This window comes from Lissotriton vulgaris, chromosome 6 (genome assembly GCF_964263255.1).
Source record: "Lissotriton vulgaris chromosome 6, aLisVul1.2, whole genome shotgun sequence".
In the NCBI taxonomy this organism is placed as follows: Eukaryota; Metazoa; Chordata; class Amphibia; order Caudata; family Salamandridae; genus Lissotriton; species Lissotriton vulgaris.
In genome coordinates, this window is record NC_141694.1 from 1,845,320,382 (window position 1) to 1,845,345,346 (window position 24,965).

The 24,965-nt window shown below is 48.6% G+C and overlaps 1 protein-coding gene across 4 annotated transcripts in view; it reads left to right on the forward strand.

Moving 5' to 3' along the window:
• The window catches only part of CAD (carbamoyl-phosphate synthetase 2, aspartate transcarbamylase, and dihydroorotase), a 359,331-nt gene that overhangs the window by 293,771 nt on the left and 40,595 nt on the right, over positions 1-24,965 (forward strand). For all 4 annotated transcript variants that reach the window (XM_086928147.1, XM_086928144.1, XM_086928145.1 and 1 more), the window contains 5 exons: positions 7,817-7,891; positions 8,528-8,740; positions 9,512-9,637; positions 20,417-20,572; positions 21,374-21,475. In XM_086928147.1, coding sequence (XP_086784273.1) covers positions 7,817-7,891; positions 8,528-8,740; positions 9,512-9,637; positions 20,417-20,572; positions 21,374-21,475 — 672 coding nt within the window. The remainder of the gene's footprint in view (positions 1-7,816; positions 7,892-8,527; positions 8,741-9,511; positions 9,638-20,416; positions 20,573-21,373; positions 21,476-24,965) is intronic.

The window sequence follows — 24,965 nt, forward strand, 5'->3', positions numbered from 1 at the left end:
GGTTACTTCTTCCTGACCAGGGTTGATGCAGGCAGGTAAGTACTTGATTTTACCACAGCTTCCAGAATGAAGTACTGGCTGGGGAGACCAGTACTTGTCTTCCCCTCATAGCCATGCTTAGCCAGGTGCATGCTCTGCGACTTTTGGAATTCTGGCGCCTCGTCAATGTTGGGTGGGGCATGACCCTGGTGTGATCACTTCCTATCTAGGCCATGCTGCCTCTCCTTAGACCCGTGTGGCTCAGGTGAAATGTTAGTTGGCTCAACTGGAGAAAGACACCTAAAGAGATGTCCTTCTCAAAGGGAAAAGGGTATTGGTGGGTTTCACTAGCAGTGGAACTATAGTTTCAGCAAAGGTGCTCTGGTGTGCTTCCACTCACAGATTCATCTAGTTTCGGGTAGGTAGAAAGGAAAAGACTACGTCCGGGCTTTAACATATGAACCCTTCCCAAATTCAACCCTTATTCATGTCTCAAACATCATGAAGGTTAAAGACCCAAGGATTGAAAGAGTACACAAACCTGAGTAGAGAGTCATTGTTTGATTCATAGAACCTGCGCAGAGCCGATAGTTTCCTTCAAAGTGAGAAGTACATTATTAGTGTCGCCTTCACACTTAATTCCAGCTCTGCTAGCACAGATCTCTAGAGGACTCGTAGGAATTCCTGGGTCAATATGGAGAGAAGGACTGGGCTGCCAAGGAAACATACAAGAGTGTCCAGCCATGAAACTGTTAAGTCCCATCCCTAAATTAACCAGTGATTCAATCCCTGTGCTCGTTTAGAGTTGCTAAATTCAGAGAAGCAGCTGGATACACAGCCCTAACAAGCTATGCATTGTAATTGTAAGCAGAACTTATAAAGCGCACTGTAACCCAAGCAGGCATCCTGGCGCTTAAAGAGGGAGGTAAAGAAAAGACACTGGAAGCTAAACGGAAAAAACGTTAACTTGTAGGAAAGAGCCAGGTTTTTATTTGTTTATGGAAAGGTAAGAGGTCATTCATCTGTCGCAGCTCCAGGGGCAGCTTATTCCAGAGTCTGGCAGCCGCGACACTGAAAGCCTGACATCCCAACCGGACTCTTCTGGACGGGGGAATTTTCACCTGAAAAGCTGAAGAGGAACGAAGACAGCGGGGGGAACATACCAGTCAAATTTACTCTGTAATAGTAAAGGGCCCAGTCCATTAAGCGCCTTAAACACAACACAGAGTGATTTAAAATAATGGTTATTATTCAACTCAGTGGTACACGTTATATACCTCAAAGGATTAGTCTGCTGCTTTGCAACCTCACAGCATGGTGGTCATGCTTCGAGGTGGCCCATGCCACTCCCTTATGGGAGATGGTGCTGTGGCTGGGCTGTTGTGTGTCGCTCGGTTATTCTGTGAGTTGACAGACATAATAGACAGTATTGTGAGAGCATTGAAGTTCATAACACATGTTCCTAGCCCATGATATTTAGAGTTTAGGTAAGATGTGTTCGAGGCATGTGGGCTGCTGAATTCATATCTGTGCGTAGATCGCCGCCTAGTGTTGGGTCCGGATGATTGCACATTGTTATCCTGGAAGAGTCTTCGAAGTATCAAGAGATAGGTGGCTCCTCCCCTGGACTACAGTGCGCATGGGCATCTTCTCCATCCTCAGATTGTTTTCTTCCGCCATTGGGTTCGGATGTACTTTCTCGACTCTAGTTCAGAAACTTTGTATTGACTCTTTCCTAAGGCCAAAAGGCCTTCACAGCGTCGGTATTGTCTCGTTCGGTGCCTGATCCTTTCCAGTTCTTTGAACCGGACGTTTGAAGCGGTTTCTCGCTTCGACACCACAGGCCCAGACTACGACGACGATGGATCGGAGCCCGTTTAAACGATGCTCCGTCTGCAATTCGAAATACCCCCACATAAATGTTTGTCCCCCGAGCACGACGAGGCCAGCTGTATGGCCTGCTCGAAGTTCCGCTCCATGAAGACGCTTAAACTTCGACGCGCAGCGAGGCAGTCGGCGCAACAGTCGGTGCCCGAACCGGTCAACATCTTCAAGGCAGGTGTCGAAGATGAAGAAGAAGAAGAAGAAGAGGTTCCTGAAGTGCAATCGGAACCAGTGTCGGAGCATGACTCCAACTTCGAGGTGGACGAGCATGCTGAAGACTACGTCCACGAAGAAGACATCGTCGAGGTAGGGGACGACGAAGGGGCCATCGGAGCCGTCGATGACGACTCCAGTGATGAGCCAGGCCCAACCGCAGTAGCGGGGCCTATAACTGACATTACGCTCCCTACGGCTCAGGTCGAGGCATCGCCAAGAGGCCTTAGCCAAGATCTTCCTGCACGTTCTATAGCCACGCGTCCAAGCCAGGCTAAGAATACATCCAAGGAGCCATCGGTAGATTCCTCTAAATCGAAACCGAAACCAACGGAATCGAAACCAAAACTACTTAAAATGGTGGTCGGTTCGATGTCGACGCCAGTCCAATCAAAGACTATCGACGACCCTTCGGCGTCGAAAGTGGCGGTCGCCTCAACTGGAGCGTCGAAGCAGAGCTCAACCAGCAAACACGTCACCTCGACGACGTCGACGCACAAACATGGCGACAAGGCCAAAGGCCTCCAGACGAAGAAGGCCGTCGAGCCGAAGATTTCGGGGCTCAAGCCACTGCTCAGCCAGCACCTCGAGCCGAAGGCCAAAGCCGACCCGAAGCAGCAGGTCTCGTCGACGCCTAAGGCTGGAAATGCTCCACGCCGGGAGCTCGAGTCAACGCCATCAGGCAAGCGTCCTCCTCAGGCGCAGAAGCAGCTCGAATCGACCACTACATCAAGCTCCAAAACCGTCAGACACCCTCCGATTAAGTTCGGTCTTCCGCCAACAGCTCGAGCGAAGCATCTCGAACACCACAAAGGCGCCACACCTTCCAAGACGTCGTCGGCACCTTCGAAGCCCGCCCCCGACGGGGTTGTGTTCCACGAGCCCTCGTACGACAACCAGTCGAAACTCTTTATCGACTCGGAATCAGGCAGGCTAACCATCCACAAGCGGTAGATCGCGCCTGAACATCCCTTGGAGGATTACAAAATTCCCCTTAAACGGAAGGAGGACTCTGCCACCTCACCAGTTCTATTCGAGCACGTTCAGGACTATTCGCAGCAAATGGCATATTCTCCAGCACAAAGCGAGGAGGACATGGGTGAAGACTATAGTCAAGCGGCCTTTGCTTATCACGCTGACACTTATCAGGATGAACCACAACAGTGGTCTGAGGCTGTAGATCAAACTGTAGACCCCGATGATCCACATGCTGCACCAGACGCCCAGTCCTACAACGTCAAAACATCGCCAACTGAGGACACGGCGACGTTTAACGCTTTGATAGAAAGGGCAGCACTCAACCATGACGTGGAAATGCAGGACGAACCTGTGGACGAAGATTTCTTGTTTGACACTTTCTCCATCTCTGAACGTTCCACTAAGACTTTGCCTATGCTTAAAGGGGTCCTCAAACATGCTGCGGACATTTTCAAAGAACCCACGAAAGCTAGGGTTATCAACCCGTGGATTGAGAAAAAATATAGGCCTGCTCCAGTGGACCCCACCTACATCAAAGGCCAGCTCCCCTGGACTCCCTTGTGGTGGCCAATGCCCGCAAGAGAGCGAACTCACAAACTAGTGGTGACGCTCCACCTCCGGACAAGGAATCAAAGATTCTGCAGGCATCGGGAAAGCGAGTGGCAGCGCAGGCTGCTAATATTTGGAGGATTTCCAATACACAGGCCCTGTTGGCTAGATACGACAGGGCGCACTACGACACACTAGAACAGTTGTTGCAACACCTGCCTGATATGTACAAGGAGGGAGCAGAGATGATGAGACAAGAAGGGAAGTTGATTTCTAATGCGTCCATCAAATGCGCACTGGATGCAGCAGACACGGCAGCTAGGGCCATAAACACTAGTGTGATGCTAAGACGTCACGCATGGCTCCGCATCTCTGGTTTCAAGCCCGAGATTCAAGCAACTCTGCTCAACCAGCCGGTTAACCCGGACTTCCTTTTTGGTCCCGAGGTAGACACAACACTCGAAAAAATAAAAAAGGACACTGAGACAGCCAAATCCATGGGGGCTCTACAATCTCAGCAGTTTCGGGGCAGTTCCTTTCGTTGCTCCGGTAATAGGGGAGCCTCTAGAGGACAGGTTTTACAGCAGGCCCAGTACACCAAAGGGAGCACGCAATCCACCTACACAAAGAATACCAGGGGTGGATACCGTGGGAACAGCGCCAAAGGCAGAGGACGTGGCAATAACCACGCCAGATCCTCCGCTCCCAACAAACAGTGACGCCTTGTCACTGCCCCCGACCATCTAACACCTGTCGGGGGAAGACTCCAGCAGTTCCTGCCAGTCTGGGAAGGCATTACCACGGACAGGTGGGTGAGACAACTTATCCGATACGGCTATTGTCTGGAACTAACCTCCACCACCCCCCCCCCCCAATACCCCCAAGGCACCTCCTATGTCCGCAGAGCACATGCACTTATTGCAGCAAGAAGTACTCTCCATGCTGCAAAAAGGGGCAATAGAGCTCGTGCCTGCGGAAGAACGAGGTACAGGGGTGTACTCTCTGTACTTTTTGATCCCAAAAAGGACGGATCCCTGCGGCCCATTCTAGACCTCAGACCCCTCAACCAATACATCCTTTCAGAACACTTTCATATGTTAACCTTACAGCAGGTCCTGCCGTTGCTCAGTCAGGGCGACTTTCTAGCGACCCTGGACCTCAAGGATGCATATTTCCACATTCCCATTCACCCAAGTCACAAAAAATATCTCAGGTTCACCGTCAACAATCAGCATTACCAATTCAAGGTTCTGCCTTTCGGGGTCACCACTGCCCCCAGAGTGTTCACCAAGTGCTTAGCGACTGTGGCTGCGCACCTTGGCAGACATGTTCACGTCTATCCCTACCTGGACGACTGGCTCGTTCAGGCCAAGTCAGCCCAGCAGTTTGCCAGCCACATGTCGCGCACGATTCACCTCCTTCACAGTCTGGGGTTCTCACTCAACTACACAAAGTCACACCTGCAGCCAGCCCATGTGCAACAGTACCTAGGGGCAACATTGAACACTCTGACGGCAACAGCGCAGCCGAACTCTGCCAGGGTCAACAGCATGCAGCTGCTCATTCGGAGGTTCAGACCTCAACAATCACTCCCAGCGCAGGTGTTCATGCAACTGATCGGTATGATGGCATCCTGTATATTCATAGTCCCGCATGCGAGACTGCACATGCGACCCCTTCAAGAATGCTTAGCGCGACAGTGGAACCAGGCTCATGGGCATCTAAAAGACCTAGTGTTGGTGACCGGTCGTGCTTACAACTCTCTGCATTGGTGGAACCCACAAAACCTTTGCTGGGGACGACCGTTCCAAGAGCCTGTCCCACAGATAGTGCTAACCACTGACGCATCTCTCCAGGGTTGGGGAGCGCATGTCCTCCATTACACGGTGAAGGGACTATGTACAACACAACAGCAGAAAATGCATATCAACCTGCTAGAGCTCATGGCAATCTTTATGGCACTGAAAGCGTTCAAGTTGCACCTGTGCAACAAGGTCGTGTTGATCCGGACGGACAACATGACTGCCATGTATTACATCCAGAAACAGGGAGGCACACACTCCCCGCAGCTATCTCACCTGGCCCAGAGCATGTGGAAGTGGGCCAGTCAGAGGAACATCTTCCTCATGGCGGAGCATCTCCCAGGAGTAGACAACCAGATAGCGGATCTGCTCGGCAGGCACAGTCATCAGATGCACGAGTGGGAAATCCACCCCTCGGTACTGCAGCCATACTTCCAGGAGTGGGGTCATCCAGAGATCGACCTCTTCGCAACAAAAGAGAACGCAAAATGCCGAAGCTTTGCCGCCAGGTTCCCACACCCGCAGTCTCAGGGCAATGCGATATGGATGAACTGGTCAGGCAGATTTGCGTACGCTTTTCCCCCAGCCCCACTCATACCGCTGGTGGCACGCAAACTGCGGCAGCACTCCATGAAGCTCATCCTGGTTGCTCCAACGTGGGCACGGCAGGCTTGGTATACCACGTTCCTGGAACTTTCAGTGGTGCCTCACCAACGGCTGCGCCTCACTCCCAGCCTCCTCACTCACAGCCATGGAGACATTCAGCACCCAGATCCTCAACAGTTGAGCCTAGCGATTTGGCTCCTGAGGTCATAGTTTGGCTACCTCAACTTGCCCCCTGAGTGTATGAACATCAAGGAGGCAAGGCGGCCTACATCCAGGGCGTGCTATGCAGCCAAATGGAAACGATTTGTCATTTACTGTTCCAACCATGACATTAATCCGCTAGATGCATCCACGCAAAACATCATATGTTGCCTACTGCATCTGTACCAATGCAACCTAGCGTATAGTTCCATCAGGATACATTTGGCTGCTATAGCCGCTTATCTTCAGAACAGGCAGCACCTTTCACTTTTTAGAGTGCCTGCCATCAAAGCCTTTTTGGAGGGCCTTAAAAGGGTGATCCCTCCCAGACACCCTCCTTCGCCTGTCTGGAATCTAAATATCGTTCTCACCAGGCTCGTGGGGCCCCCAATTGAGCCTCTCCATTCTTGTGAGATACAGTTTCTAACTTGGAAAGTGGCCTTTCTAATAGCCATTACATCGCTGCGAAGAGTCAGCGAGCTTCAAGCCCTCACAATTCAAGAGCCCTACCTACAAATTCATGCTAATAGGGTGGTGCTGCGCACCAACCCCAAGTTCACGCCCAAGATAATCTCGCAGTTCCACATTAATCAAAACATAGAACTGCCAGTTTTCTTTCCAAACCCTGACTCAGTGGCAGACAGAGCACTGCACACCTTAGATGTCAAAAGGGCTCTCCTGTATTACATCGACAGGACAAAAGACTTTCGAAAGACTAAACAACTGTTTGTTGCCTTCTCTCCACAACATAAAGGCAACCCTATTTCCAAATCAGGTATAGCCAGGTGGATAGTTAAATGCATTCAAATCTGTTATCAAAAAGCAAAACGCACTTTAACAGTTCCCCCAAGAGCGCATTCCACACGCAAGCTAGGGGCATCCATGGCTTTCCTGGGTAACATTCCTCTAGAGGATATATGTAGAGCAGCCACATGGACCACCATACATACATTTACCAAACACTACTGCGTAGATGTACACTCCAAGCAGCAAGCTGCTGTACGACAGGCTGTTCTCAGAACTCTCTTTCAGACTGCTGCAGCTGGCACGGGCAACCGCCGATAGGGAGGTAACTGCTATTTATTCTATGCACAGATATGAATTCAGCAGCCCACATGCCTCGAACGGAATATGCTACTTACCAGTATGCATCTGTTCTTTGCATGTAGGGCTGCTGACATTCATATCGCCCACCCTCCTCCCCGGTGCCTGTCGCAGCTGTAGCACTCAACATAATTCTCAGGCATGGTCAACTCTTACTGTATTACACTCCATCTCTGCCACAATGGCAAAAAACAATCTGAGCATGGAGAAGATGACCATGCGCACTGTAGTCCAGGGAAGGAGCCACCTATCTCGTGAAGACTCTTCCAGGACAACAATGTGCAATCATCCGGACCCAACACTAGGCGGCGATCTATGCACAGATATGAATGTCAGCAGCCCTACATGCCAAGAACAGATGCATACTGGTAAGTAGCCTATTCCTTATTTTTTTGGGGAGGCAGGCCAAGTTCAAGGTCGCTTGCAGCAAATTAGGAGATAGCTTAGGAGTCTCAAGTGCATATGTGATGACGTTGGTCTGTAATTTTGTGCCTCCTCAGATGTCTCATCTCTTCAATGTGGCGCACACCTTGCGAATGATGGTGCAGAAGGAGAGGAGTCTGGACATTCTGAAGGTGAGTGCCATGAACTCCTGGGGGTCCTGTTTTTTAAGCAGCATACGCATATCCAGACACAATGCATGCTTACCTGTTCGAACATGGGACAGATTTTGATGCATGATTCTATTTGTTGCGAATCATCTATTTGCAAGAATGCAACTATTGCAGTCTTGTAATGCATATCACACAATGGCAGCAGTGTTGTGCAGAAGGTCATGAAGTGGAGACAGAAGGATAGTGATGTGTCTCCTGCTTTTTTTCTTGTTGTTGAAGCCCAATACATTGTTCCCTTATGACCCAACCTAAAAATACCTCACACTGAAGCAGGGCAACAGTAGTGCTCTGCCAGCTGCTGGCAGCGGGCAGGACATCTCTAAAGGCTGGATTAACTAGCTGGGAAGAGGAGGTATATATGCCTTTAAATTTCAAGTGTAATGATTGCAAAAAACACCTTTCACATAACAACGAAGCAAATATAAGACTGCAGGAATATGTATATGCATAGAGAATCTACATTCAGTAGGTACTTTTCTGTACTTTTTCATATTCTTGTCACTTTGAAAGGATGCATATTACTCTTTCCACATTGATTGGCTAATGTTTTGGAACCTTCTCACACTAGTTTTCGTGGTCTGTCCTCTTTTCTTACAGGGTAAGGTGATGGCCTCCATGTTTTATGAGGCTAGCACCAGAACATGCAGCTCATTCTGTTCGGCCATGTATCGCCTTGGAGGATCAGTGATCAGCTTCTCCGAATCTACATCATCTGCACAAAAAGGAGAGACTTTGGTGGACTCTGTGCAGACCATGAGTTGTTATGCCGATGTGATGGTGCTGCGCCATCCTCAGCCAGGGGCAGTGGAGGTACTGGCACTTTTTGTGAATGTCATTTCCAGAGTTGGGACAGGGCTTGAGCTTTGTCACCACAAACGGGCACTGTCTAGCCTTCAACATCAGTGATCTTTCACAAGAAGAGATCTCCACACCTTGAAAAAAACCTTTCAGGATGTTGCATGCCTGTGCGCCTACAAAATGGCACAGGTGTGTTTAGGGTTTTTATTAGTCAGCAATCCAAGTTGGAGAGGCACAAGTTGAGACAGCAACAACGAAATATGGGGGTAGGGAAGGACATGAAACAGTGCAACACTGGGGGAGGGGAGGAGCAAAGAAGAACACGAGGGAGACTGCTGAAAAACTCATACTTTTGTAGAGTGCTTAATTAAAAAGAAGAGTAATACCAAACAAAGAGGAGTAAGGAGACAGTATGGCATCCATAGGCCAAGCAAAGAACAAATAGCACAGGAAAGTAAAGACAACACAATTCCTCAAATAAGAATTATGTAAATGAGTGACCGAGAGGCCAACAAATGCTAACAATGGGCAGGATCTAATGCTAACAAAAATGTCTTGCCACAGATCATGCATGCACTGTCTTAGATGAGACCTAAAAATGGCGGGTGATACTTAATGAGCCCTCATTCGAAGTAACTTTACAGAAATGTCCTGGTCTATAGTAAATGTTAGCCTGCTCATGTCTTGTAGTGCGACTTCGACTTGTGAACGTAGCATCATTGCACTTTGTGTTAAATTGATAACAGCTTATCTTAGTTTTACTATGTGTTTCCTATTTTTCAGCTTGCTTCAAAGCTCTGTCGCAAACCTATCATTAATGCTGGAGATGGGGTGGGAGAACACCCCACACAAGCTTTGTTGGATGTCTTTACCATCCGAGAAGAACTGGGAACTGTCAATGGAATGACTGTGAGTAGTTTCATAATCAAGTAAGCTTAATAATGAAGTAGGGTGACATTATAGAGGGTTCCTTTGTCTTAAGGTTGTTTCTCACAGTGTTTCATTTCTAGTATGTTTTGGATAACTGCTGTTCTGAGAACTGCATCGAATTCTTTTTGTTTTTCCGTATTATCGTTACACTGAACGTTGCTACCAGTGCTATTGTCCTCATTGATTTCTGGCCTTGTGTATTCTGCACCTGTCAGTTGTGCTCTTGGCCTGTTGACAATTCTCAGCCCAGTATCCGGTTTTGTCCATGTTCTAGAGGTACAAGTTGCCCTGATGCGTTCCCGCTGCACCTTTATTTATGACTCAGCAGTGACTGAAGAGAAATCTCTGGCTTGGCTTTGTCCCTGGCTTACTACACGTCCTACATCTGGGATGTTCGCTCCATCCTTGAGGGACTCTTTTTCATGTTTTCACATGTATGTTTATTCTGTCTGTGTGTACTTGGATGAGCGTTGGTATATGTGCTGTGCTTGTCTGTTGCAGTTCAGGAACCCATTTAGGATCGCCTGTATTTGGGTAGTACGCAAGACAGTAATTGCAAGAAGCATGCCAGTAATTTAGAAGGTTCCTCCAAAGCATTCCTGATCACCATTGAAATGGATCAAACTCTGTGGTTTATAGAGTACTAGGCAGGGCCCCTTTGAAGTTTATGGATGGTCCTTACTGACTTCTTGCTCCATTCTTTCCCTGAGGTGTTACCCCCAAGTGGTTATGAGGTAGCTGAGCAAGAAAACCTCTTCCTCTTTTGTGCCTTCTGTTGGAAAGTGAACTTTTTGACATGGTTACCCCCATATTTTTGCCTGATATCTGATGCAACTTGCCTTAAAGTTTACTTGGTTCTGCTAACTAGGTCCCCTGTATCGGTGTTCCTTCCTTAAACTTTACAATTTCTTCCATAATTGGCAGTACTTTAGTTCACACAATTCCCTAGTAAAAGGTATGGCTGGTACCAAGGACCTTGACTAAAGAGGGTTCCTAAGGGCTGCAGCACGAATTGTGCCACCTTGAGGTACCCCTCGCCAAGCACATGCACACTGCCACTGCAGCTAGCGTCTCTTGGTGCAAAGAAAAGTGAAGTCGACATGGTACACATCCCTGTGTATGGAACCAAATTAATACAGTGCACTCTGATTTTTATAGAATTTCTCCAGACTAATCAGAATAGGTATGCAGCTCTGTGATGGAGCCCACCTGCCGCGGTGTAATCAACCAAAGGTTACCTAGAAACAGTGCTCCAACCACAAGAGCCCGTAGGCAGGTATAGACCAATCTGAAAGAAACAGTCAGTTATAGATTCCTTACCTTAGAATAACCCCCAGGCGTCAGACTAGATCCGGAAAGTTTTTCATCTGCAGTACCCCTGCGTGTCAGAAGGTGGCATCGGTCGACTCCTAATTCGTTTTTGGCATCATGGTCGCCAGGATGATGTCGCGGTAGCTACATGGACGCTGCCCTCGCACGCTGAGGTCAGTTCTTTCATTTTTTCCGCGCCTAGCAGCGCAGATCCGGAGAGAACGGTACCACCAGTCACTTTTTGGCGACTTTTGTCGACATTTTTGAGTCTTCGACTCCTGGTGCACATCAGGTGTGCCTGGCTTCAAGGCTGGGGTCGCTCCAGGTTCCGGAAAGGGAGGGAAAACCGGAGTCGACCCTTCAGGCTCTGCATGCAGACCCGCGGGAGGAGCACCACCCACGTCGCGTCGGCCTACTGACGAGGAGAAGTCGAAAAGCGACCATGCTTCTTCGACTTCTTTTTGTGCTTCAACTTACTTGACCCAGAGTGCGAAGACTTGGATGAGGAATGATGGTGGCTCCGCGAATGGTCCCTCGACCTCCTACGCGTCCGGGACCTCGAGCGGCGTGGAGCCGACTGCTGTGCCTCGATAACCTTTCGGGAATGCTCCCGCAAAGACTTTGGATTCATGGTCTGGCAGTTGGAGCACGACTTGGGGCAGTAGTCACGCTCCAGGCAGAATAGGCACACGCGGTGCCGATCCGTCACTGACATCAGTCGGTTATAGGAAACGCAATCCTTGATCACACCAAACAATTTTGGGTGGACGACAAGCTTTTTGTTGGTTACATGGGCGCCAAGAAAGGTCGGGTGCACAAATGGACCATGTCCAGGTGGTTTGTTTTGTGCATCAAAGCTTGCTATTCTTTGGCAAGGAAGGAGCCGCCAGTGGGACTGCGCGCCCATTCCATCAGACTACGGCAGCCACCACTGCTTTGGGATGGGGAGTCCCCTTAATGGCATCTGTCAAGCAGCTATGTGGGCATGGCTGCACACGTTCACCAAACACTACTTCCTGGACTGCCAAGTCCGGAGAGACTGCTTCTTTGACCGTTCTGCTCACCTGGACCTTCTGGTGTGATTTTAGTTTTAGACCCAATGTTTCTTTCAGATGAACTTGGTACTTACCTTCGGCAACGATATATCTGTAAGAAACATAGGTTAGTTATAGATTCCTTACCGCCCCACCCATCCTCCTCGTCCTGCGAACTGACTTTTAGGGTGAAGGACTTCCTTTCAGGGCCCTAGTTTTGTGCACCAGTGGTCAGTGTCTTGCATGGCTCTGCGCTTCTGGCGTGAAAGGTTGTGTTAAGAACTGAAGTCAGTGCACAATGGCGGCGGCGTCTATGTAGCTACTGCAGCGTCATCTCGGCGACCAGGACGCGAATGACGAACGTGGAGACGACCAACGCCGCCTTCCGACGGGCAGTGTTTCTGCTGACAACTTTCTGGATCCAGTCTTACGCCTGGGGGTAATTCTAAGGTAAGAAATCTATAACTAACCTATGTTTCTTACAGATATATTGTTATCGAAGGTAAGTAACTTGTTCATCTGGGTGCAACCCTTGACACAAAGGCAGCAAGTGTCCTTCGGCTGAGAGACTACCCTCAATCACTCAGAAGTGTAACAGCCTACTCCGCACCCAGCTGCCAGACAGATAGCATCTCTCCTGGGAAATATGGTCTTATGCATTTTCAGTGTCCCCAATGCCAGACTGCAAATGAAACGTTTGAAGCAGAATCTGGAGAACCCGTGGAATCCATTCTCTGATCTTTGGGACGACAAGCTGACCCTCTCACAGGCTGTGAGACAATAGCCACAATGGTTGTCCCACTGTCAAAATTTACTGGTAGGTGCCCCCCTTTCACCAGGATTCTCCTACGCAAACCCTTATCACAGATGCATCCCTCAGGAATGGGGTGCTCACATGGACTCTACAGATGCGCAGGGACTGTGGTTGGACAAGGAGCAACAATACCACATCAACATGCTGGAGCTGCTGGTGGTCCATATCGCACGTAAGTCCTTCTATCGATCCATTCAAACTAGCTCTGTTCTGGTTCACACCGACAACACACAAGGGAACACTTGCTCTCGCCCACTATCTCTTGAGGCGCATGCCATCTGGAACTGCCTAATAGCCAGAAAGTTAACAATCTCAGCGATTCACCTGCCAGAAGTGCAGAACACTCGAGCTGACTCTCAGCTGCAGTTTAGCCTAACCGCATGACTGGATTCTGAATGACAACGACGTGCAAGATATCTGTCGAGAGTGGGGGTATCCGCAAATCTACCTGACGAAAACAAAAAATGCCCAGACTCGCATCCACGTTCTTCCGACCAGGAACAAAGGGAAATTCCCTTTTGATAAACTGGTCCAGGACATTTAATTAGTTTCCTCCCATTCCCCTGATCCTGCCAGTCAACAAACTGTACTAGTAGCACCGGAATGGCCTTGTCAGTGGTGGTTCCCGGATCTCCTCCACCCAACAAAAATACCACACAGAAGGCTGCCATGCAGACTGCATCTCCACTACAAGCTCAGAGGGAAGGTTTTCCCCCTAGGAATTCCCTCGATAAGTGTGACAGCATCAGACTGTATTTCCTGCATCTGTAATGTCATGGAGGAAAAACATGCATCTCATTCAGGCACTTGGCAACAACTTACAGGACTGTTCTTCAGGATGTAAGGTGAGCATGGGGCAAGGTATAAGGCAACACCAACGAGTTACGTCTGGAAACTCTGGCGCGTCCGGTGCAGAGTGTTACGCGTCAAAGTGCCCGACCCGCTAGGCCCTCCAGCCGGGGCTGTTGGGCCCGAAGGCGCCACGGGACCCAGCTGAGGAAGGAGGGACCCCTTGGCCATGAGGTACCGCTCGACCTCCTCAGGCGTTGCGTCTTGCCCAGGGACCCGAAGGTGTGGGGCAGACGGCGACGACAGCGACTCCGGCGGAGTGGTGTCACCTGAACCCCCGGCCGCATCATGCGAGCGTCTGGGTGTGTCGGAGGAACGATGTCTCTCCAACCTTTTATGCCTCTTACCTGAGGACTTGGATCCCGACGACCGATGGCCACTCCCGGAGCTGCGAGGGCTCCGACCCCGCGACCTGTCCCTCGACTTCCCGTGGGACCTGGAGCGGCGCGGGGCTGACTGCCGGAGCTCCAATCGCTTGCGAGACAGCTCTCGCCTAGCCTTAGACGTCCGGGCCCGGCAGTCAGAGCAGGTGCGGTCATCGTGGTCGAGGCCTAAACACTTGAGGCACCGGCGATGGGGGTTGGTAACCGACATCAGTCGGTCGCACCTGGAACAGGGTTTAAACCCGGGCATCCTTACCGGCACCGTAGGAGTCGAAGACTCGAGCAAAGAAATGATCAAAAAGTTTAGTCAAAAAAGACTAAGGGGTAGAGCTTCTCCGGATCTGCGCTAGCTGGCGCGGAAAAAAGAAGAACTGATTGTCAGCACGCATGGGCGGCGTCTAAGTACTCCGACGTCATTCCGGCGCTAACGATGCGGACGCGGACCCGCGGACGACGCCTGCCGGCGCGCAGGGGTATTGCTACGCAAAATTTTCCGTATCCAGTATGACGCCTGGGGATATTCTAAGGTAAGGAATCTATCACTAACTAATGTCTCTTACAGATATATTGTTACACAAGTAGTAACTTGTGCATCCAGCCACAAAGAGACTGCAAGCTGGGACTGAGGGACCATTCCGAGTGAACCTACAGAGGGGCTCAACCTTGAGATGCTCGGACACATAGGGACTGTCAGTCGACTTCTCCACGGGCTGTGGGGCTCTGGTGCGTGGTGTCCTTGACTTCGAATTGCGGTGCAGGAGTCACTCATGGTTGGAGGGGGCATGCAGAAACTCTTGTGGGTCTGGGGACCCCATTGGCACAGTCACCTCACTTGGACTCTGGCCCGGGAGCGGTTTCATAGGTCCTTTGAAGTGTTGGGTGGCGGTGGTCACAGACTTGCATCTTTGTCTTTGTTTTGCAGAAGAGGGGCAAACAGGACAGCCGGGCCACTCACAATGTGGGTCTCACTATCCCTGAAGTCCCTCGACGTGCAGGTTGGTTATCTGCGTTGGTGTCCGGACTAGACACATCAAGCCTTAGCTTCTGCAAGGTTTGGTGCGTGGGTATTGTTCCTGTGCAGCTCTGGTTGGTCCTGGTGTCTTCTCACTTTGTGAAGAGACAGATCTGACAAGCAGGACCACATGGTCCTCTTCCCGGGGAGCTGCAACTCCGTGTACCCCACCTTGCGTCTTTGGTGCCTGCAGCTGCAAGAGAGTAGCTCCTCTACTCCATGGGAGTTTCTTCAGGCAATTGGCAAAGCACTGAGAGTCCTCCAGGTTTATTGGAGACTACACAGCAGCAGGATGAGTCTGCTTCTTCAATTGTTGGGGGCAGAAGTCAGTATGGCAGGGTTGGCGCCAAGTCAATCGTTGCTCCTCGGTTCTTGCGAAAGCAATCTTTGTCTATTCCTACACTTGCTCTGTCAAAATCTGAACATCTGCTATCAGGGGATCCCCTAAATACTCAATTTAGGTGTGTTAAGAAGAGTGAAGGGGAGTAGACAATGGACTACTTCCCCTGGGGTCATCCGGTCCTAGAATGCTTAATTCCACCACGTGGTGTTTACGTCAGACTTGGTCATCCTAGAAGTATGCCCAGCATGGCAGTGCAAAACACCTCCTGACAAGCAAAGTTTCCTGCCTGTCCTGATACCAGATTGCCCAGGGCAAGGGACTTGGCATCCACTTGTGTGAGAGAAGCCAGACGTGCATACCAAAAGACTGTGGGCTCTTTGAAGTCCCCTGCCTTGGAATACTAATTATACCAGCTTTCCTGGAGGTGGTGATAACGTCTCTCTTCAGAGCATGCATTGTTCCTGACCACCTGAGAGCGAAGGCTCTTGCCCCTCGGGGTCAGACACTCATCTGTGGCAGCAGGCTGGACTTAACCAGGCAGCTAGCACACTAGAGTACTGGAGGGTTTCTGGGGATACCTCTAAGGTAACCTCTGGGTGCATGTATTAATACCTCAATCACTGAAAACAATGTGTGTTTATTAATACAAGGTGTTTCATACAGGCACCATATGTTTCAGTGAAGCCATTATGGAGCTGGGAAGCTCGTTTTGACCTGTGCCCAGTATATATCATAGGGTGACTTTCCTGCTCACTTGCAATATCTAGTAATAGAACTAGACATCACAGGGGCATATTGTGAGAAGTTGGCCTGATATATAATGTTCACTATTCTAGTGAGCACTTTGTATCAGTCCAAACAACCCTTATTGATTGGTTGTAAGTCAACCGTAGACCAGCTCTCCTAGTAGCATGGACAAGAGCAGTCTTTAGGCTAAACTCTAGAGGGCGTGTTAAGCCAGCTGTTATACCATCACATATACCCCTTGAACACCAAGTGAAAGGACACCACACAAGTTGTTATGAAAATAAAAGGATATTTATTTAGAACACAACAACCCTGGACTCTTTATGAGGACAGGGTGCTAAGCACAATACAAAGCTCTTACGAAAATACTCAGTCGCACAATTTACACAAATGCCAGAGGGGCACGAAAAACCATATACTCTAAAAGTGGAATGCGAAATTACTAGCAGGTAAGTACTACTCTAATAGGCTTTAGGATCGCTAGGACTGGGCTACTGAACCTTCAGATTACTAGCAGGAGGCCTAGGGAGATCGGGTGCAGAGTGTGCACTCTCACGCGGGATGCGGGACAAAGTCTATGGATGCTAGATTTCGTAAAGTTAGTGTTATCGGACGAATCCGACTAGGTAGAGCTGAAACGAAAAAGGATCTGGACCTTTGGATAGTTAAGCTATGCTGGAGCACCGAAATGCTCAGGTTACCTAGCCCAGGGGCTGCGGCTGCATAGGTCTGAAAAGATGTCGGGAATCCTCGTTGCAGTCTATGGAGCCTGAAAGAAGAAGTTGCTGGCAGGCGACCAGTGAAGAGATTCGGAGGGATCCAAGCCTGGATCGATGATGGAGGATACCTGTAAGCAGAGGGGACCAAGTTCTGAATAACTAGCCAGTGATTAGATGGGCACCAGGATGGCACCGGACAGAGTCACCTCGACCAGGTGAGTGGGCGACGCTGGGCTCTGCAGTCTCACGGACCAGGAGGCGTCGGCGACCAGGATGGAGGTGCGAGCTGTCCCACGAAGGTATCTGCTGTCGACGTCGCTGGACCCAGGATTGGGGCAACAACTCTTGGCAAATGCAAGCCCGCGCGGTGGACTCAAGATGGCGTCTGGAGTGGACCAGGAGGGTCCGGGGTGCTCCTCTGTTGGAGGGGAGCAAGGGCCAGTCTGGAGCAACCAGACCAGCGGTGTTGTCGTCGTGGTGCGTCGTCAAGAGGGCCACAAGCCAGCAGGCAAGTAGTCGGACAAACGCAGTGAGCAGCAAAGAGCAGAAGGGCCCCACGCAGATCTCGTGGATGCTGGGGGGCTGGACTTCGGTGCTGGAGCTGCTCAGGGTTAGGGCTTCTCGAACCCCAAAGCACTCACTCGAGGATCCCTCGGTGGTAGTGCTGGATAAGCGTCGTGCAGTTCTGAAGATGGCCGGTCCCTCGAGGTCTCGTCACACCCACGGATCTCAGCTGGGCTGATGATGTAGGTAGAGGTCAGAGGTGCCAGGGAAGCCGGGTCTCGTCGTGCTGGTCGGTCGGATTCCAGAGGAAGGACGTGCAGCAAACTGCAGTGTTCTTAGGTGGTGCCCGCAGATGCAGGGGGACTACTCCTTAGTCACAAGGGAGAAATCTTAGGAAGAAGTCTTGAGTTCCTTTCGTAGAAAGTAGTTTCAGGATTCAAAGATCTAATTTGGAAGGGGGCCCGCTCCTATCTTTATACTAAGGAAAGGGGCTGGCACGCGACTAGGTCCTGCCCATGGGTGGGACCAGGAAGGGGGGTGGTTACACCCCCCTCCCATGCCGGACTTTCCCCAGCTCAGGGGCTGGTGTGCCCCTGGAACTGGTTCTAGCCGGCCTATGCATAGTGAGCACCGGGGTGCCAATTGCAGTCACCTTCCTCTAAAGCCCTGCCTACCCAGGATACACAAAACCCTGTCTGGGATGGTGCTAGCACCGCCCCTGACAGGAAACCCTTTGTCCAAGCCTCCCTCGCTGGAAGGACTCCCAGCAGCAGGAGGTCAGACTTGTGTCTGTGGTGGCAGCATCCATTTTGTGATGCTGAGGCTTGAGTTAACTTTAACCGGGGTTTACAGTTACATACATGTCGTGTCCCTCTAGAAGGGTGGAATGCTACCCCCGTCGCCAGAATTGGCGAGGGGTTAGTATTCCAATTCGTATGACACCTTACTCGACATGTTTTGATAAAGCGATACCAGAATTGGCATATAACAGCGAGGATTATAATGCACTTAAGAGTATATGGTATGCGTTATCATGGAACAGCTATTAGGACTTGGTTCCGCAAGCTGCAAACGGGCTCAGCTGCTGCCAGAGCACCATCTCACATAATTCCAAGCACTCTGCCTTCAGGATTGTTAAGGCCTGCCATAGGCGTGACTGATAGGAATACATGTGTCCATTTTAGGGTTAGATATAGGTATACTATATCTAAAGCAAAGGGTGATTACACCACCTTGCCCCAGCTGTCGTGCAGCCAGTTGTGTCAGATTTAGATGGCCAGCCAGGGGTGGCATAATACATGCTGCAGCTCCTGGTAGGCCCTGGGTACACCTACGCCCTGAGTTACAGGGTCTGATAAGGTGGCCCAGTACCAATTGGAAATGTACCTAAGGTACATGGAATCCATTTTACAGAGAGAGCAGTGGGCCTGGGGCCCTGAATAGCAGGGTCCCAGGTCAACTAAGTCGGAAAACCAGCAAAACACCAGGCAAAAAGTTGGGGGCAACCATAGTCAGGTATCCACCCTCCTACACATATCTGCTCATGCAGATATGTCTTCTCATAATATATAATGCAACCTGCCATAGGCTGAAGATCTGCTGAAGGGGTGACTCACATATATAGATACAGTGACTTTGGCATGACAACCAGGAGTGTCCTATCTGGTTTTCACCCATGGTTTGCACCATGTCACGCAGCCTCCACTGGCAGTCTGTGTGGAATCTGGATGAGGGTCCCTTAGGAAAACATAAGATGCCCTGCAGCCGTTAGGGGGCCCTCTTTAGAATAGTCGATCAATAGGAGAATCAGGGGGAATCAAGGTAAGGCCGCACCCCACTCAACCAAGTAACAACACAATAGGGCCTTAGCGAATAGAGACGCCTACATAGAAGAACCCACAGTAAGGATTTGATGCACAATAATACTTCTAAATCCCAAGGATGTGTAAACTAACACTAAGCACTGAGGTCCAGGTGTATTTTCAATTAAAAACGTTACTACAGGTAAAATCTCACTCAAACAGAAAAAGTGAGCAAAGAGAGAGTGCCCTCTTTAGTACCCCTGCCCTAGTTCCTGGAGTACCATCTACTAGGAGCTTACAGGGGTTCTAAAGTCCTTAGCCAGTTGTAGCACAATTAGACTTTACCTTGTCTTGTGAAGGAACACTGGCCTCGAGATCTGGTTTGCAGACCGCAGTGCGCTGTTTGAGTCCAAAATCAGTATCTAGTAGCTAAAAAGGGGGCAAAAAGTGAGGGAGGGGGTAACTGCAATAAAAGCCCAGTTCCACTACACTAATTATGATTGCCGTTGATTTCTATAGGAGAGTTGGGTAGTTGCCTGCCCTTTCATTAAGACCTGCCTGTATGTGAGGGTAATTTTGAACTTTGGCAGAGAGACTGCCAATCCACAGGTGTAGGGAAGGAACCATCTACTTTATAGCTGCTTGTGCAAGACTTCAGGCGGTAACTTGGGCTTCTGCTCATCCAAATATAGGACACTGTCTGAGCATATGTGCTAGTGTTGAGCCAAGGTGAGACAGTGCACTTATGCTGAATCATTTCTTTTATATCAATAGTTTTTTTATTTTACAAATCCCTAAATTATCAATATTGATTCAGTATTTAATCTGTCTGGGAATGCTTTGTATATGTACTTGTACTGAGAAACATTTGTGAAGTGAGGTAGACTGCTCAGCATGAGCATTTTGCTCTGTTGCTCCAGGGGATGCCGTTGAAGCCACAAAGCACACCTGGCACTCAGGCAATCGAAGTAGATTAAGGACGCCAGATACCACAAGTTGACCTCTTGTTTTTTTGTTTTTTTTAAGCGAAAGAATCCTCTATTTTGAAAATCCTTAGGTATGTTCTGCCCCGCAAAAGGACACAATGTCCTCGCTCATTTCCAGGAGCTGTGGACCTGTAGTTCAAAATTCCCTTTGAGTTCCATGAGAATACAAAAGAAAACTCAAAGTGTAAAAAGCACACTTCTGTTCTTTTGTGTGTTGTATTTAAGCATCTTTTTTTATTCTTTATTTCATAAAGATCACTATGGTCGGGGACCTGAAGCATGGCCGTACAGTGCACTCCCTGGCATATCTGCTGACGCAGTACCGTGTGAATCTGCGCTATGTCACCCCCAAGAACCTGCGCATGCCATCGGAGATCATACATTTTGTAGCTTCTAGGGGAATTAAACAGGTAAGACTGTGCAAAGTACCCTTGAGAAGATGTAGTAATGCTGTTTATATTACCAGAATACTAATGCACAGAAGCAGATTCACTAGCTTTCTCTAGAGAATAGCAACAAGGTCCATGTTGGGCTTAATAGACTTGAAAGAATTTAAGTTGCGAATCCCAAAAGCTGTTTAAGTCAACCTTTAATTTCCGCCTCCACTTCCGGCTGGTCTTTCCATGAAGAAAGGGCTCTTGTTTTAATGTTTATTTCTTGTATCTCCACATATTGTCTGTTGTAATGAGCATCCCTAACTTCTGTTCCTTAGTAAAGCCCCCCCCATATTCCCCTCCTCTGTTGGCTTCTACAACATTTACAAAGCTTTGTGAGACTGTGAAGGGCCATCCCCTTTCTCAACCACAGGGTCCGCCTCGATTACTTGGTCCACCATCCTCTTTATACATTGATACAGGAAGAGTTCCCTTTTGTGTAATAATGTGCTTCATAACCTGCAACTCTTGTCTATGCTATTCTAATGTTTCAAGTTTAAACCATAATTGGTCTCTTTTTATGCACATGTTATTAATTGCCTTAAGAGAGGTTTGGATAGCCAATACTATCTCGTATACATGTAACAGCGTATTATGTTCTTCAAACACCACACAAGGTTTGATGTATTAATTTAGACCTTTTGTGACCCATAGCAGCATGCTGATATATTGTCTTGGCAGCTTTAGAGGGTGGAGGATCAAAGGGGTATTGTTGCGGTTCTTTTCACATAGAAGAAAGACCAGTCACATGAACATGCCAGCTGTCCTCTTTTACAGGAAGAGTTTGAGAGTATCGAAGAGGCTCTTCTTGACACTGATGTCCTGTACATGACCCGCATCCAGAAGGAGAGGTTCGCTACTCTGGAGGAGTATGAGACTGTAAGTGATAAGTCGTTGCGGCACGTATAAAGCCTTGAGTCATTCAGCAGGAGGTTGTATGCGCTATTCACACATCTGCTCAGTTCATTGCTTGTTGATACTAGACATCCTATTGCGATCCAGGATATAAAGGGTGATGTGTTGAAGTATGTGTTGTGATTTGCTTATATGATTAGTATCTCTAGCAAATCAGAAGGGTCACCACATTGTGACTCCCTACTATTAAAACTTAGGGTGGATATTAAAATGTGATTTGCTATCTGACTGCTCTGCATGATTTGCAAGGGAGTGGAGTGTTTGTGGCACTGCTCCATTCACAGTACACAAATGAAGCATGCAACTGCATATTCCGGCATACAATGCAGTGTAATTTCTGAACCATCAAGACTCCATCACTTCTCTAAAACTTATATATATATTATTATCCTCCAATTCTAATTCTTCCTCTTGAAACACATTGCCTACGTCTCAGCTAGTCCAAGCCCTTTTCCTCCCAAAATAAAATCTCCTTGTTGATATCTGCACTTTTTATCTAAGTCACTGAGAAGATTACCCATCATCAAATTCATCTCCCAAGGATTAGTTTGATATGGAAGAAGTCTAGCTGCAGGAGATGCCATAGATGGCCCCATGTAGGTTTGGCTTGACAGTATAGATGACTGCAGATATATTGGTACCCGTTCTTTAATCAAGAAAACTGGTTATTAGCTGGAGAGGATGCAAGTCCTACCGAGTAATTCCCCAAATCATGTTTGGTCAAATGCATAGATCCACCAATAGAAATCTGGGCTCTGCCCATAGTATCGATGGCACAGGGCAGACAAGCTTAACTAACGGAAATGCTCTACATATTAAGCAACACTTAAACAGCCAAAATGTCAAACACGTTACAAATCCTACAGCCAGTCTTAAAAAAATTTAGAAAAATTTAATTGGAAAAAGACACTGAAACAACTAAAATCCATTGAAGGTAACTGGAGATTAGATTTTTTTATTTTTATGTTTAAGGCAAAAGAATTCCAATAAAAAGTAAAACGCCAACTAGAAATCACTGTTTGCTGTTGACCGGGACCTGGGTGCAATTTCAGACTGACAACAATGGAGCAGGAGGTCAGATACACCAGACTAGGCATCCTTTTCGAAGTTTTATCTTCTGGTGTGGTCTTTTTTTTATGTAAGTCGAAATCCATCAGCAAGGTTGAAAGCTGCATTTGACTAAGTCCTCTCAAGGCCGGCCACATAGAGGATGGAGGAGGTCCTGCAAAAGCTGCTGGCTTTAGAGGGGAAAATCAAAATTTGCGCCCTCTAAAGTCCTATCATTGGGAGGATACATTTCTTGCCTTTTTCCTTTCAAGATTTCTACCTTGTGGATTTATTCTTTTTTTTAGAGCTCAAAATCTTCTATTGGGGCAAGTGTGAAGCTGTATCAAATGAAATCCTTTCAAAATCCGACATCTTTGCCGTGATGTCCAGCTGTAGCTCCAGAGGTCTTGGAAGACCAAACATTTTCTAAGTCCCAACTTTTCAGACTTTCTGGGATAAGTTTGCTTCGCCACTTCTAAGGCTCTTAAGACCTGAGAAAGCGCTTAAGGGCCAGGGCATACTTATGCAGAGTCTTCCATCAAGGTCCAGTTCTTGTTGTAACTGGTCACACTGGGGGATGTAGGGGATACAGCTTTTGATTTCCCTGTAGCCACACAGGTCAGTCAACTGACCTTTGGAGTCAACTTAGTCCTGGATACAAGTAGTTGCACGTCCAGCCCTCCTGGTTTTCACACACCGGTTACGCACTACAGGCAAAGTCATCATTTCTTCTGGTACATACCCAGAAAGCATTCTGAGGAGCTGAGGTTGAAATGCTACTTTTATTCAGTTCACTAGATAGTGGATAAGGTTGACTCACTGATCAATGGTCAAAACAAAAGGTTCATAAGGGCATTCCCTTCCCACGTTTGCAGCACATCCTGTTTATCTTACTGAAAACTATCTCACTGTGCATCATTCACAGTAAAATCCAACATGGCTAAATATTTCCGTCCCTGGACAGAGCTTGTGGCACACTTAAGGGTGTCTTTAGGGTAATGAGCAGTCCTGTCCCACCCAAACACTCCAAACTGGTTGTTGAGCCAGCTCCCTCCTTTACTAAGACCAGAGCCAGGACGCTAAAGTATGTTGAGTGATCAAAACACCCTTTTTAGGTCTCGCTACGATGAACGCGCTGAAAGCGCGTTCTCGCAGCGAGAACTATAGTCAGCGTCTCAGGCGAAAAAACGCGGCGAAGGGAGACAAGAGCTTGCCGCGTGCCCAGCATTCCCTATGGCGGCGTCTGATTCCGACGCGCGCCTTCGGATCGGGTCGCGCGCGCATGAGCTTCTACCGTAGACAGCTCACGTGACGTCGCGCGGCCCAATCCGAAGGCACTCGTCGGAATCCGCCGCCATAGAGAATGCTCGGCGCACAGCCAGCTCTTGTTCCCGAGCAGTCATCCGTTCCCTGGCATGTGGCAACGTGTTGTGTTTTAAAGTTGTACACCGACTCCCCCATTAATATTTCCACTACGATAGACCCTTCTGAAGCTCGCACCAAAGAGTTTGTGTATCTGAACCAGTCACCGTATCTACAGGAGCAACACAGCACCACAGTGACAAGAACACCTCTTAAAGCTGCCAGTTTGCCAAGGAGTAACAGAAGTTCAATGAAATAGAGCCACGTGCTGAAGATAACACAGCTTGTCAGAGGCGGCAACGCCTGAAGAGAAAGCGCACAAAATTCACGTTGCAGACATGAATATCGAAAGTTTAAACTGTGCCCAAGGGCCGGGGCTTTTCAGATCTGGCTAGCTCCCTTTTCAGCGCCTCGCATGGCTAGAATTTCTACTGCACTGCATGGGCAGGGGTACCCGCTCTTTAGCTGCTTCTGTAGAAAGTAATTGAGGGAGCCCGACTGGTGCAGCTGACTATACAAACAGCTCCCGGTTTCCATAGGTTACAAATCCAGCAGTGAAATGGTTAACTGGATTCAGAGAACCTATATTCCAGGGACTGCGCAATGGTTGCACTCATTAAAGTATGCAATAAATCTTACATTTTATTTCCCTGGTCACAGACTGCAGCCAATATAACTACCTCGCTGGCCTCTTGCAGCCTGAACTGCAAACAGTTCACGGCTAAACAACGCGTACTTCCCCTTTGTATAATCAAAAAAATAGTAAAACAAAAAATCGACAGGGGGAAAAAACCAAAAGACTATACCCTTTCACTCGAAGTAGTCTGCTGCAAAGGTCAAATGCGCCTCCGCGTCAGCTATCACTTGCGCTTCTCAGTGCCAAGTCAGGTCACGTGATCGGTATCTATCAAACGGAATTCTGAAATGTGGGGTTAATTACTTCGAATTGAGGGTATTTTATGAGACTGTGACTGAACGAAATCCGATTGTGTTGAAATAAAATTAATTCGCATGGCAACAACAAAGTTACAAAGGGGCGTGGCCA